At 43.8% G+C, this 15,680-nt stretch overlaps 1 protein-coding gene across 3 annotated transcripts in view; it reads right to left on the bottom strand.

Annotated features, from left to right (window-relative positions):
• Positions 1–15,680, bottom strand: part of SPTBN1 (spectrin beta, non-erythrocytic 1) — a 211,549-nt gene that overhangs the window by 20,329 nt on the left and 175,540 nt on the right. For all 3 annotated transcript variants that reach the window (XM_025354672.1, XM_025354674.1, XM_025354675.1), the window contains 8 exons: positions 11,321–11,411; positions 5,996–6,142; positions 4,564–4,827; positions 3,697–3,921; positions 3,131–3,220; positions 2,673–2,954; positions 1,884–2,014; positions 19–223 (listed from right to left, as the gene is read on the bottom strand). In XM_025354672.1, coding sequence (XP_025210457.1) covers positions 19–223; positions 1,884–2,014; positions 2,673–2,954; positions 3,131–3,220; positions 3,697–3,921; positions 4,564–4,827; positions 5,996–6,142; positions 11,321–11,411 — 1,435 coding nt within the window. The remainder of the gene's footprint in view (positions 1–18; positions 224–1,883; positions 2,015–2,672; positions 2,955–3,130; positions 3,221–3,696; positions 3,922–4,563; positions 4,828–5,995; positions 6,143–11,320; positions 11,412–15,680) is intronic.

Genomic DNA, 15,680 nt, shown 5'->3' with positions numbered 1-15,680 from the left:
ACTGTCTCAAGTACTTGCCGTGACATGCTCATAGTCCTGTCCCAGTTCATGGGACCCTGCGACCACCTCCCTCTCAGCGATCCACTGCTCCAGGTCGTCCACCTCCCGGTTGAGCTGGAATAATCTGTGTCTCTCATCCAGCTTGCCTCTTCTCTCTTCAGCAAGGTCTTTCAGACCAGCGTACAGTTTATCCACTTTGGATTGCCGCATGCTAATGCGCTCACTGAAAAAGAAAGGAAGCAATGGGGAGAAAAAGAATCTTAAATGTCAATTTTCTTCAGGGGAAAAACAAATGAGGTGGAGATAATGGGAGAACATATTTCATCATATTTCTCAAAGGAAACTCTGGTTAACCTACTTAGCATGAAAAATAAAACTCTGAAATTGGCCACAATTTGAAGTCACGAAAAGCCAATATGTAAACAAAAGAGCCAATGTGTAAGCTAAATTCGCCTACCCCTACTATTACACTAGGGATGGGTAGTGCCTCACTCTGCTGCAGTGAACAGTGGGGGTAGGCAAATTTAGCAGGGAGAGGAGGAAATTCTCTCTGCACCTCTGGCTCTGCAAATCAGGATTTCCTTTGACGTTAAAAGTTAATGCAAAAATCTTCCCAGTCAGGAAGGTGGCAAAAGAAAAACTAAGTTAATGTAAAATCCAGAGCAGTCTTGCATTCTCTGGTACCGTGCTACCAGAGGGACAAATGACACAGCCAGTGTGGCATGCACGGCCCTCTACCTTCTCTGGGCTCAGTGCCCATCCTTGTTAGGAGGGCTGGACCAGCTGCTCCATCTCATGAGTCCCAGGTGCTCAGTCAGGAGACTGAATCCCCCTCCCTCCAACTTCTCCCCAGAGTGATGAATCCTGATCATGAACATCTTAAGAACCTCCTACACCAACAGAGCCACTGACCTCATCTCCCCTAACCTGCCCTGGTTAAATGCACAAGGCCAATTCCTTTCCAAATCATAAAAGGTATTTACACAAAAAGCCTAAAATGACTGCTTTGGAAGTTAATACAGGGGCCTGGTATAGAGTGGATGAGTACTACACACTCACTTCTTTTTTTTTTTTTCCTTGAGGGTGTTCTAATCACTTGATATCTAAGAGTTAGGAGGTGTTTTCATTTTGTTCTTCCTGGGAGCCCCTTCATTTTATAGGTCCATGCATTCTTGTCTAATGCTCCTCTTAAAACTAGTAATTACTTCCCTAAACTGGATGACTTTTTCAACCCAAGGGTAAGTGCTATGACTATCTGTATCCACCATGTAAGTCAACCTGTACTTCTGATCATTTTTATTTTTTTGAGACAAGGTCTCACTCTGTCACCCAGGCTGGAGCGCAGCAGTGTGATCATGGTTCACTGTGGCCTCAAACTCCTGGACTCAAACCATCCTCCCAATCTCAGCCTCCTGAGTAGCTTAGTACAGATGTGTGCCACCATACCCAGCTGTTTTTCGTATGTTTTGTAGAGATGAGGTTTCGCCACGTTGCTGAGATTGGTCTTTGGCCCCCGGGCTCAAGCAATCCTCCCACCTTGGCTTGCTAAAGTGCTGGGATTACAAGTCTAAGCCACTGTACGTTGACTGCCCAGCCTAGTCAACCTGTACTTTTGACTCATGACACCAATACTCTTTCAGAAGACCCTTGGCTAGAAGGAGATATTTAACCCACAAGAGCAATTTCCTAGTGTTAACAGTTCACCCATCCTAATCATGATAGGATGTTTTAAATGATGGGACTGTTTTAAAAATGCTTCTCAAAGATTTGCCTTACCAGCAATTCACGATGAATGCTGCCATTTTCTTTTGGTGGGGGTTAGCAAGAGACCCTCACTGAGAGGAATCGACAGCCGGGTCTCAACCTCATGAAGCAGCACTCACCTTTCAGGATGGCTGTCGGCCACCAGGGCCCGGCTGGTCTTGGAGAGCTGATGCACAGTCTCTGCATAGTCCTCCACAGCTTGTTCTAAGATCTGGTGCTTCTTCAACATGGAGACAGCACTCTGCTCATCCTGCAAAGACAGTAAAACGTCACAACCACAGCTGTCCCCTCCGGCCCTACACCACCTTAAGGAGCGACAGACCAGCTGCTCAGCAGGGTAGGAGGAAGGATCAGTAGAAAGAGAAACTCCAGAGGTACGGTATGGACAGTGGAACACAGACATGTTCCAAGAGCTTTCATATGGACTGGACCACAGAAGCCTGTGCAGAAGATAAACACAAGGAGGACACAGAATGAGCAGGGCCCCTCTCAGAGAAAAGCTTGGGCAGACCAAGTGTGCCTGGTTCACTGGAATTCCTCAAGGTCCATCAGTTATGTAAATGACAGCATTCCGGGAACCTTGCAATACTTTCAAATTGTCTCCAAGCCATCCTGTATTTTGTAAAGTTTAGGGAACCTATAAATAGATAGCAGGAAGGACTCTGGCATATTTCAAAGATGAAGGGATGAACCTGGTCTTAATGGCACACTAGGGTTCAGATAAGAAAATGCTGCAGCAAAGGGAAACCAGCAGCTGGACTTCAGACACCTTCATGCACATGGTGTCCCCTTAACACTCAAAGGCTACAAGGGAAGTTTTTATGAAGACAGAGCTGCCAGCAGAAAGCAAGCTCAGGGTTTAAATCCAAGGTTCACCTGGGGCAGGGATGCTTCCCGCCTCCTCTCACCTTGGCCTTCTCCTCTGACATCATGTACAGCTCCTGCTCGCTCATCCAGGCTTCGGCCTCGGCAGCGTCAAAGTAGTACTGCTGGGCCCGGTGTGCCTCCTCCAGCCGCCTGTGGCGTTTCTCCGTCTCCTCAATGAGGAGACCCCACAGCTGCTTCAGGTCGGCAAGCCTCTGTCTGATGGCCTCAGCGTTGAGGCTGCTGCTGTCGGTGACGATGTTTTGGCTCCTCTCAAAGATGTCATCAATGCGAGGCTGGTGTCCCTGGATTTCTTTCTGGAGGGTCTGGAGGGAGTAGAAAACACACACAAAGGCTTGCTAAATGGCAACCGTCTGGTGCTTATGTCAAGCTGTTAGGGCCAAAAAGAAATCGCAAGGCTTCAAAACTCTCTGCCATTCTCAGTCTCATAATTTAGAGCAATTATTTATCAGACAGAGATAGCCCGAGCAGAAAGGCTTACCTGATTTTTCTTTATTAACAGCTGCACAGTCTGGAGGTTGTGGCCATGATCCGTGGAAGTTGCCAAAGGCATCCTCTCTCCAACCCACAACTGGGAAAAATTGTAAATAAGTGGTCAGATCCACTCAGAGGAACAAATACACAACAGAAACAAGAGCGGTGAGGGGCAGTGAGGGACAGCAAGGGTGAGCTTCAGAGAGTGCTCAGCCCCCTCGGGAGGGCTGTCTGGGGAAGCATGCCCTTGTTCTCCGAGACAGGGGTAGGGAGAGTATTTCCAACTTTACCTCATCCTCAAGATCAGACTCACTGTGAGTCCTCATTACTTTTAAAAAGTCTGTTTTAGGGCCGTTAAAATCCTAGAGTATCCCTAGATAACATGAGAGGCACAATGGAGTTGCACTTAGTGTGAAAAGGGAAAGAAACTTTAGACCATCCAGAGCGTGGACTCTGACAGCTCAACTTGCCAACGTGGCCCAAGGTGAGGTTGACTGAGAAGTGAGAACATGGGCTTTAGGACAGGCAAGGGGGCTTGTGGAAAAGCCATGTGTGCAGCCGGGGTTGACTCACGATCTCGTCCTCCACATCCCTGTTGAACTGATGGATCTCTTTGGAGGCCAGCAGGTTATGCTTCCTCTCGTTCAAGGGCTCCAGCAACTCCATGAACTTGGTCTGCACGGTGAGGCGCTTGCTGTCCACCTCGTCGGTGCTCTTCCCTTCCTGACTCAGGGCCTGGGCTTGGCTTTGGAGCTCTTCGATCTCCTTCTTCCGCACTTCCATCTGATTCTCCAGCATCTGAAGGCAAAGAAGCAGCCTCAGCGCTCAGCAGAGACTACTTTTGCAGTGACTGGCTCTAAGCAGAACTGCTGGGCCAGGGACTTGGCCACACTGCAAAGCCAGCAATGGGAGCCACTGGAAGATTTTGCCACTGATTAGCTTTTTCAACATCAATGGAACTGTTTTCAAGTAAATTTGAGGTAAATTCATTTGCCCTTAAAGCCCTCTACAGTGATGTAATATAAACAGTTACTTTTATTATCTATAAAGTGCCTTGAACAACTCAGATAACTGTCACAAATCAAGATGTTAAACAACAAAGTATGTGAATATTTCTTTCATGTAAAATGCAGAATTGAGTGAGATGAGTATTTATTTAACTGTTAAATAGCGATAACACCTATTAACTAAGAAAATTATCAATCCCATACACAGACAGCCGACACCCAATACTCCTAATACTGTGTCTTTCTAGGCTGGACAGGTAGCTTTCTATTCTGGAAATGTTGTATGATGCTGTTAGAGCAAGTACTTTTCTGGGTTACAAATGCCTTCCCATGGAAGGTGGACTCCTGAGAATGCAGTGGGTGAGAAAAGACTGTAAGGACTACGGCTGTAAAACAGAAACAAACCCAAGTCCATGATGGCTTGTCCACTTGCCTGTTGCTTTTTCAGCAGGATATTGACGCTGGTCAGGTCTTTGCCGTAGTCATCAGACTGAATCTGACTCTCCAGGCCGTGCAGCCATTTGTCTAGATCTGCGCAGCTCTGGGTGAAAAGTTCGGCCTTGTTTGCATCAAAGAGCCGCTGGGCCTTGGTCTGGGTAGTGGATTCAAGGACTTCCCACATTTCATGTAAACCAGTGAGTTTCTCCTTCACCACAGGTTCCGTCTCAGGCTTTTCTGAAATGAGCTGCATTCCTTCCTGGAAAACAAAACCAGCATGGTTGTAAATAAACAGTTTGCTACAGAAAAAATGTCACTGTGTAAAACAAACCTAGGACATTTGATCTGTGATTTACCCACTCATTCAACACACAGTGTTTCCACATGAAGTTACTGCTCAATAAAACCAACGATGGCCTAGCTTGCATATGTTACATGGGTTTCATGGGAATGAAGCAATAAATGCTAAATGCTGAAACAGTTTCAACTGAGGCAATGGAATAATGAATGCTAATAACCTGACTTCATCCCCTCTACTCCATGACCAAAGATGATATAAAACACATTATTACTATTGTTATTATTTTGAGACAGGGTCTTGTTCTGTCACCCAGGCTGAAGTACAGTGGCGTGATCTTAGCTCACTGCAACCTCTGCCTCCTGGGCTCATGCCTCAGCCTCCCCAATAGCTGGGATTACAGGCGCACACCACCAGGCCTGGCTATTTTTGTACGTTTCATAGAGATGGGGTTTCCCCATGTTGGCCAAGCTGGTCTCAAACTCCTGGCCTCAAGTAATTCACCCGCCTTGGCCTCTCAAAGTGCTGGGATTACAGGCGTGAGCCACCATGCCCCGCCAACACATTATTTTAACCATGAAGAATCTGAAACAATTTAAAAAGTCTAAAAGGAGAGAAGGGAGGGGTGGGGAACTCCACATTCATCTTCAGTTATGCTGCACGGAATCTCTGTGCCAGAATTACATGTTATAATAATTATTATAGTGCCTGGTATACAGTAGTCTCACAGGAAAAAGGAATTTTAAAAAATATGTATATATTTAAAATTATGTGCAATCTGTCACAGTGCAACACAAATAATATGATCAAGACAGTGGAATCCCTGCATGAGAGCTCACAGTCCATCAGCAACAGCAGATGAGAGGCATGACAGAAACTAAATGCCTAATATTCGTTCTAAGATAAATCAAGCATTTTCTACTATCTGGTTGGGTTTCTGTTTTTTTCCCTTTTGATGGGTTGAATTCAGGAACCCGTAAGTGCAAAGAGAGCTGCTATTACTGGCTGTGTAACTTACGTAAATGTACAGATAAGACTCAGATGTTTTGGAAAATGTGCTAAATAAAAAGGAGGTTATTACTACCCTGTTTGTTTTCTCACCATGGCCACATCAAATGTTTTAACTCACCTTCTCGATTTTGTCAAGCCATTCTTTGTTGGATGCAAGTTCTGCCATAAATGCTTGATGCTTCAACCATTTACTGTGCAGATTTCTGGCTTCATCGTAAGACATGTCCTGGGCCGTGAGCATCTTCTCATTGATCCAGAGAGACAGCTAGGGAAAGATCAGAAGGATTCAGCGATTGTGATCCTAGACATCAGCCTTTTTTTCCGCCTGCAATGGGTTGTGTTTATGTCATATTATGCATACTACACACATTTCCATGGTGACAGACAGCCAAATATTTAACTTCACAACTCCGACCCGTCATGACAGGTGTCCATTAGATGGAGCTTGTACCTGAGCTCTGCTCCAAACTATATCTAATATTCATTCCAGAAGTACAAAAGCTCTATAAGCCAGCTTTCAAACTGTTTGGCACTCAAAACTGGCTTTCCCCACAAAAGGCCCGTGTTTAAAATTCTGCCCTGACCAGTCCAAGACACGACCCTTTTTCTCTTCCAAATACCTGTGTCAGCTATACCATGTTAATCATGATTGACTTTTACCCCATTTGGCAATCCTTCTAACTCTTTTAGTTCTTTTTTATTTAAAAAAACAAAACAAAAACTGCTTATTTATAACCTCCTCCTTTTTGCGGGTGCATCGAAGGGAATGCCAAAAGGCATAAATAACTTGCTCACTGTAGGGCTAAGGCAACAATGATGCCCTTTCAATGTTTCCTTCAAGTTTGAGTCACCTTCACCTCTTTTTCTATAGCCTCAAGTTCTCTAAAAACCTTTCATTCATACCAAGAACACTTCACAGGACTTGATTTTGAGACCCAACATGTCCGCTTGGATCTGAACTCTGGAGAGCCACACAAAGGCTGCCGGCCGCTGACAGACCTGAGAAAGGAGTTGTCTTACTGGGGTCAGCCAAACGCCAGGCCCAGACCCACTTTTCCTGGCTTCCATCCCGAATCGGCCCTGGCTCATTACTGCCTGCCTGTAAGGGCCATGCCAGAGTTCTGATTCCCACCCCATTTGCTGTGCTAACCTAGGAAGAGCTTTTTTTTGCCCAGGCTGAAGATACACAAAAGAATGCAGAGCCAGCCTGGAATCAGAAGCAACCAACTGAAGGGACCATGTCCCTTCTCCTGAGTGACCGTGAGAAGCCCACTTTTATACCAGTTATTGTCAGAGCAAATTGGCACCTTAAATCCTTCATGGATCTATCAACAAAGATCTAGAAGTGGCACATAAAACCAGTAGAAGTACTTACAGAATTAACATTTCCAAGGCCCTTCCACTCCCGCTGTGGGCTGCTGCCAGGAAAGGCTCCCCCAGAGATTTGTTTTTTGGAAATGATGTCAAGGATAGTGATGTGGGTCACAGAAGCCCCCGGCTCTGAAAGTTGGTGAACTCTTGGGTACTGTCCTTACCTTTCTCGGGCTACTCACCACGCAGGGAATGGCACAGGGGCCAGAGGGTGGGAGGGGGTTAAAAGCAAAAGGTAGTGAGATTTTTGATGTCACTCTTGGTTGAGGGAAAAACTAGCAAATCTCATAAAGCCCTTTGTCATCAAAGACAATGGATGTATCACACAATAAAAGCACTGCACTTCCTACTTTGAAATAATTATCTATGTTCCAGTTTTCTGGGCAGCTAAATCTGAAAGACTATGGCCATTCAATCTTAGGGGAAAAGAGGTTAAAGGGAAACTGAATGACAAAATGTTTCCCTGTATTCTGTACATACACACAAAATAGAAGGCGTTTATCGATTCCAAGTGCCAAGGACATTCACATATTTTCACTATTCATAACCACCTACCGAAGAGGGATTAAAAAGAGAGAGAGGGAGCGCTACATAAAAATCAGAGGCTTATAAACAAATCTGCTCTTTGCTGAACACATCATCCTACAGATAAAGCATCATGCGATACAGCACAATGAAATGGATCTGTGGAACTTGCTAGTTCATCAGCATTCTGGAGCCAGAGCTACAGTTATTATTTGTGGGCATTTACAAAGGTCATTTAAGAATTTACTCATTCTCTGCAGAAAAGAACACTGTGCAGATTGGAAAAAGATAAGGAAAAAATACTTTGATCACTGAATTAAGCTAACAGCAAAGGATTAACTCACATCCCTGTACCAGACACATGTAGACATACTGCCTGCCTTCCTGGAAAAATAAAAATCAGTTCCAGAAAATAGGTGGTACAGTGTGAGGAAATACAACAAAAAAAGGAATACCTTTAAAATCATTCATTCATTTTTCAGGACATCACATTAAAATAACACTACAGGCCAGGTGCAGTGGCTCACGCCTGTAATCCCAGCACTTCAGGAGGCCAAGGAGGGTGGATCACTTGAGGCCAGGAGTTCAAGACCAGCCTGGCCAAGAGGGTGAAACCTCATCTCTACTAAAAATACAAAAACTAGCTGGGTGTGGTGGCACTTGCCTGGAATCCCAGCTACTCGGAAGGCTGAGGTAGGAGACTCGCTTGAATCCGGGAGGTGGGGGCTGTAGTGAGCTGAGATCCCACCACTGCACTCCCGCCTGGGCAACAGAGAGAGACCCTGTCTCAAAACAAAACAAAAACACTACAAAGATGATGATGGTCTCCATCTTCCCACTGTAACTGGGAATAGGAGGGTCCCTGCTCATTCCAGCATACTGTATATGCCAGCATACTGTATTGCTGGCATAATAGTTGTCCTCATCTAGGCGGTGTTTATGCGGGTGGCAACGGGGTGGATCTTACAACCCACACCTTCTCTAGCCAAGGCACCCAACAAGGAAGGAAGCCGAAAAAAGAGACAAACCCCTGGATTCCCCATATCTTGAACAATACCAACATCCTATAATAATAATAAATTTGACCTCTGAGTGCTCTGTAAATATCTACCAGAATGACAGGTAGATTATCATATGTAGGGCTGGTCCACACACAAACACCATTCTCAAAAGATTCTGGCTTAAAAGGGGTATATTTTAATAAGGCTGAATGATGGGAAAATTTATAGCCAATGACTGCATCACCCTTTTTGATTATAGTACTATACCAAGAGTTTTAGAGCCCCCAAGCTTGACCTAAATTCCACCAACCATGCAGGGACTACACATGCTGGTGTGGGATACACGACACCTCCCACACGCACTATGGCTGTACTAACTTCTAATGTGGCTCAAGGACAGACAGGCAGAACAAGGGAAGACAGGATAAACCAGGATGAGTTGGCAGAGCAGTCACATGGAGATATGCAAATCACCTCCTGGACATAAAAAGCCCCACCTAAATTTTCCTGTGTCCTTTGAGGAGAAGTCACAGAAGACAGAGCCCCTGGGCATGCCTCACAATCACTGGAACTCAGCCAAGGTGTGTGTGGAGGAGAGAACTCCTCATAACCAGGGATGCTAATTTAGAGCAAGTGGAAACAAAGATCTAAAGACCTATTAAGACTGACCATTTCCTGTGATTCCATTGGGAAGAACTAAAACTTTATGTATTTATTTTCCCATATATGTCTACTTGTGAAATCTACATATGTCAGTGGAAAATAAGAGACTGGAAATTTCCAATACAAATGAGTTTCTCTCAAGGGTTCCCTGGCCACTCATGTGCTCGCACCCCGGCCTTCTTTTTCTCAGATTTAACCTTAGCTTTACCATGGTTAGGTAAATGAATTTCATCTTATTAACTTGCCCTTTAAAAGCAGGAGTGTGGGATCCCATTGACCTCCCCATCCCCAGGAATACGGGCTGAGGTTACAGGGAGTCACTGATGGTTCCTCAACGTGGAACAGGGACTACCAATCTGTGGAAGGCACAGTCCAAGCTGCAAACACCTCTTCATCCCTTTTACTCCCTATGGTGAAAAATGGCAACTGGTATTACTACAGCACACTAGGCCAACACCATATAGCTAGCTTTAGATCCCATTACTCTCTTCTACGCCCTGTCTTGAACACGAATGCCTCTGTAAGTGAGTATCCTATTCAAATGGGTTACTAATGCTTGCGTGTCACTTAGAAGAGGCACTCCTGTCTTCAGCCTGTCTGGCTCCAGGCAAATCCCCCAGAGACCTAGATTCATCAATGTGGTGCTTAAAGCTGACAGACCCTAAGCTTCATAGTTTAGGGGCTTTCCTTCTTAAGGTTTTGCTGCAAGAGCATATTGCAAGATTCACAGTAAGACAGCAGTTTAACGGACGCAAAGGATTGCTTCTGTTATACGTGATCTAACGCAGCTGTCATTGGAGCCGTATTTCTTTTAATGCACAGTCACATGTTTGCATGCAGGGTGTCTGTGATGATAGGAGTTGTATTCTCAGCATATGACCTGATTCTACCCCCATACTCTTAGCCCCATCAAGGTTCCTGCAGTTTTGTGTGGATATTCCTCACCCCATTTTTGCCTGAGGATTTTTATTTTAATAAACCAGAGAGGGCTGAGTGTCTGTTATTCTCCGGCAGACAGAGAAATATGGTATGCTCATAAACTCACATGTGAAATCGGCTAGATGCTATTCTCCAACTAGCGTGCAGAGAAACCACTTTTTTCTGGCCAACTTTAAATTTCAAAGTTTGTGAATGTATCAGAAGAACATGAAATAGTACAATGATCATCAGATTAATACCACATGTTAAAACTTGGTGCTTGGAATCAGCATTACTGCTCTTTGCATGTTAGATACACATGGGAAGAGCCTGAAAGATGGACAGATGAAGGTCTTAAGTGAATAAGAAACTAATTTGTATTTTTAAAATCTCCACTTCTTACTTGGTAGCCAGTTTCAGTTCCCTTTAGTTCTTTCCTTCCACACCGTTGAAATGTACATTGCTTTAAAGAGTGAAAACATGACACTAAATGCTTTTAGGTTGCACAATATTCTAGGACATCCATATCCAATAGAACTTCCTTTGACCATAGAAATGTTCTATATTTGTGTTGTCTAACATGGTAGCCACTAGTCACAGTTGGCTACTGAGCACTAAAATATAGCTAGAGATGGAAGAACTACACTCTTAGTTTTATTTAATTATAGTTAATTTAAAATGAAATAGCCAACCAACCATAAAGACATTGTGGCTGGTGGCTACTGTAATGAACAGTGCAGTACTATACTATTAATATAATATTCTAGATTATAATGATCTAATTAAGCTGTAACTTGTAGGCTGGAGAACTGACGAAGTGCCACATATCCCTGCCTGAGAGTCAAATGGGTGCTATGGATTTCCGGTTTCATTAATTTTATAATTCAAAAGGCTCTTGTGCTAAATGCTGGTTGGCAATTGCTATTACTGGAACCCAGGAATGGAGGGATTAAAAAGCAACATACCTCTTGACAATCTTGCAGGAATTTCTGTAGATCTCTGTTGTCCTTCAACCTCATCAAAAGTTCACTGGCTGTCTCACGATTCTTCCTATGTCTATTAGAGTGGTAACAAAAATAATTTTTAAAGAAGAAAGTAGAGAATCTTGAAATGCAGAATACAAATCAATTTCTTTCCTGAATTTCTAACTACGCTAAAAAGAGTTCGCTTGCAGTTCTCAATAATGTGAAGAGACAAGATAAAGAGATTTTAGCATCCTCCAAAGTAGTAAGCCACGGTCCCAGAGAGACCCAAACACCTGCCCAAACTACACAACAGGCCGAACATACTGTCAAATGATCTATACAAATCTGGTGCCTCCTAATCTGGTGTTGAGAAAAAAATATGAGCACATGCTATGTACAAGTCCTTATTTTAGGCACCAGGGGAGAACTGGAAACTTATTTTGAAGAAGCTTATAACTGGGTGACACATACAAGGCTAAGAAAATATATATAATCATGTAACTGGCTTTAAACAAATGTTTCCTGATAAACAGTTTCTCATCTTGAAAAAAACTCACCAAAAATAAAACAAAAAAGAATGAAAATTTTTAGACCTATAAGACTATATACTAACTCAATCCCACTTTTAATCAATTGCTAAGGGTAATTAAAGCTCAAAGAAGTTAAAACACAAAACCTTAAATAAATAACTTGCAAGAATTGGAAAGAGCTGCTGAATTTGGTAAACACTAAGGTAAAGGGGGTGCTCACTCCCTACTTGGCTCCTTCCCCATCTGCTGTGAAGGTGACAGCATTCTTTGGCAAACTTCCTTCATGCATCCAGTGGCTTAGAGATGGAAACTGAGAAAGAGCAGCGTGAATGCCTAGCAAAGGATTGTCTTCCAGTGGCTCCACTACAACAGGGGAGAGCTTTACTTCCAATAGGGGAGGACCCACTGAGGATTCAGAAGCACTGCCACACATACACTTCCTTGATATTCCTGAGTTGCCTAAGCAAGAAAGCCAGTCTATATTCAGGGTATTAAGACGGATAAAGGCAGAGTGCAACTGAGGACAGCTGGGTTTCCATTCTGATTCTTAGAGCAATTTCTCACTGCCTGTGCCTGCACAAGGTCTCTCCTCCATCCGCCAAACCCTGAGGCAGGGATGAGGAAGAACACACAGCCTTGGATTCTCCACCACGCTGAGTAAAAGCAGCATGGTGAACACGTGCTGCTGACTGGTGTCTGAAAAAACTTCCCCAGGAGAAAGAAAGATGTTAGAGTAGAGATGCATGCACCACACAGGCCCTCAGTGGCTGTGGACAATGCAGTGTCATAGCCGTTGTCTGCCTGGAGAACCAAAAGAAAAAGCCCTCTGCCCCTATAGCTCCTGCAGGTACCAGTGGCTACAGAACAGTAGAAATTATACATATTTACATGTTATAACATCATATATCATTATACTATGTAAATTACAGTATTATATACAATTATTATAAATAAAAATATTAGGCATATGTTAGATAGAAATAACGCCTTTTTAATTTTTTAAAGTTGAAAGGAGTTCCAGGAAAAGAGATTTTAATATGCTTATCCCACACAGGCAAAATGCAAACATAGAAAAATAGTTATACTATAATGCTAAATGAAAAGAGTTTATACATATTAAACAATACAAAACTCCAATGCATGGCTTAGAAACCAAACACTCAAATGGCATATGCTACAGATGGGATTAAGGGCAGTAGTTCTCCCCTTGAAAATGTTAGACATTTACTGCTTTTATAACAACAAAAAATAATAAAGGCCAGAGACATTTTATGTCATTGCATCTATCATCAGAGACCAAAATTAAATTAAAAAAAATAAAAGACTGTTAGTGAATTTGGGCTGAAAAGAATTAGTCATCTAAGAATGTGGATGGGTTAGGAATGTCAAAAGGAAATTCCCTTCCCTCAAATTCCAATTCTATTTCTAGGGGAGTTCAAGAACGCAAAGGATTCCATTTCCTTCGGCATGGCATCTCATTTAAGTCCTACAGTGGCAGGGAAGAATCCCAGATACTGGAAATTAACAACAGGACACACATCCTCGCCTCTCACGGAAATAGAAATGAACGCAACTTCAAACACTGTCTGGAAAGGTTCATTAAGGGAGAAATACAACCAGACAGAATCCTGAATGTGTTTCTTATATAATCAACTCTCACGCATGCCCAGCAGATACCTGCCCGGGCAGCCTTTCTTTTACAGTGGGACCATCAAGATGGGAAGAAGGAGGCAAGGATTTAGAATCGCATGTCCAAATGACGCCGATCTATGCGCAGGTGTGACAACGGCCTTTGTGTGGTGTGAAACACAGCCACGCAGGCATCTGGGACTGCCGCTGACTCACAAAACACTTAAAAGACGGTGAGTGTGGCTTAATGGTTTACTAGTGCAACGGACATCATTCACAGGAAGTGAAACTCAGGAAATTCCACGTTGGATCTTGGATTCAATTATAGGCAAGGGCCTGAGAAGGACCTTCTAAAACCAGGCTGTAGCTTCCACAGAACTAAGAGTGCTTTTCCATCTCTCACTTTCTCTCCCCGACAGAAGACTCAAAACAGCTCCCTCATCACATGAAGCAGATGTGGGTGTTCTGGTTTCTGTGAATAGTCAAGAACCCCAGGTGCCTGAGTGAAACAACTGGGTAATTTCTAAGCCTGTTTTCCGGTGTGAGAGAGGGTCTTGCTTTATGAAGCTAGATACTGTTCCTTGCCCCTCATGAACTGTGCTGTGGCTGGAATTTCCCTTTTGGCCAGGAGCTCCCTCCCTCCCTATTCACATCCGCTAGGGCAGGCTGAGGACAGTCTCTCCCCATTCACAGGCACTCTGAAGGCCACTCATGCCCTACCCACATCTGTTAGAGTCAGTGTCTTTGTTCTGGTACTCTTTCATTTCAACAGCTCAGGAGATTTCCTGAACGTAAGCACATTATAATGACTTTACATTCTAGGAGAATCGCTTCACCACAGTGTCAGGATGTTTCGAGGAGCGGGGATTAGATCTGAAGGTTTAGATGTTTACTTAGCTTGTGCTCCTGCAACACCTGGAACTCACAAATGTGTGTGTTTTCATAACAGACAAGTACCCTCTAGGGTCAGTTTCAGTTCTGTGGGCCTCTGGGGATATTAAAGTGAAATCAGAGTTCAGTTAACATCAGTGGAGAAAAATAAGAAAATGTAGTTCTCCCGATGGCAGCTCATCTGGAAGCTCCCTCCTTCCATCTTTATTATGCTTATTGATAATACAGGGTCATTTTTACATTTCTTTTTTAAAACTGAGGAATCCTAAGGAAGCTCTGGAACAGCAGGAGCCCGGGCTCTTGGTCAAGGGCAAAAGGAAGGTTAAGCCACAACTGAGGACTGCTGCTGCTGAAACGTTTTCTCATATCCAGGAGTCTTGACAGCATCATCTGCTTCCAACAGCTTTGTACTGTTGCAGCACTGGGGACATAAAAAGAAACCAAGGAAGCACCAAGACAGCTGCACGCCTGCCTGAATGCACATGTCCCTAACAGCCAAGCCCGCCTGCAGGAAACCAGCTGTGTGCATCTAACATGGAAGTACACAGGATACCTTATTTACAAAATACTCAGAGTTAGTATTACAAAAAAAGGAAGTTTTTTTCCTCTAGGTTAAGAACGCTTTGCCCAATCACTGTTTCTCACACTCATTTAGGGAGGATTTGGTGGATTTATTTTTCTTTTTTGCAGCTGTTTTAAAAGCAACAGATACAAAATTATAAGTAATATAAGTTATGCTCTATTCCACAATACCACCCTAGAGAACATACGGTTCAGGCTGGGAATCAGCTCAGAAAAAAAGATTGGAAGTGCTAAAGACAGGAGCTCAATCTTTATTGGAAACAGAGTCATCCCCTCTCCACCCATCTTATTTTAAGTCAACTTGACCAGGGGTCCGAGGAAACCCTCTTGGATGTGGTAAGCAAAGGAGTATTTTTCCTTTCCAATACACCTGAAGGCCAGGAGAAAGGCACAGAGGAAGAGCTTGTTTTTTGATGATATCAGTCTCACAGCAAGCCCTTAAATTCAACCCAAACTGGAACAGAGGCTAGTGACTGATCCAGTGGCTGGTCCAGACTGGCCTGTGCTAGTGCATCCAACCCCTGATCTGCCCCAACCTCCAACTTAAGTAACCAGGGCAAGGCAAGAGTAAGGGGTGAGTCAAAGAGTTAGGGTCAAATGGAGTCCACTGGCCTCCAGCCAGGCAGGAAATCTTTCAGACACACAGACACACAGACACAGACACAGACACAGACACACAGACACACAGACACACACACACACACACACACAAGTAAATAAATAATTTT

The sequence above is a fragment of the Theropithecus gelada genome, chromosome 13 (assembly GCF_003255815.1).
Source record: "Theropithecus gelada isolate Dixy chromosome 13, Tgel_1.0, whole genome shotgun sequence".
Classification (NCBI taxonomy): domain Eukaryota; kingdom Metazoa; phylum Chordata; class Mammalia; order Primates; family Cercopithecidae; genus Theropithecus; species Theropithecus gelada.
This window is presented reverse-complemented; position numbering and strand designations above follow the sequence as displayed.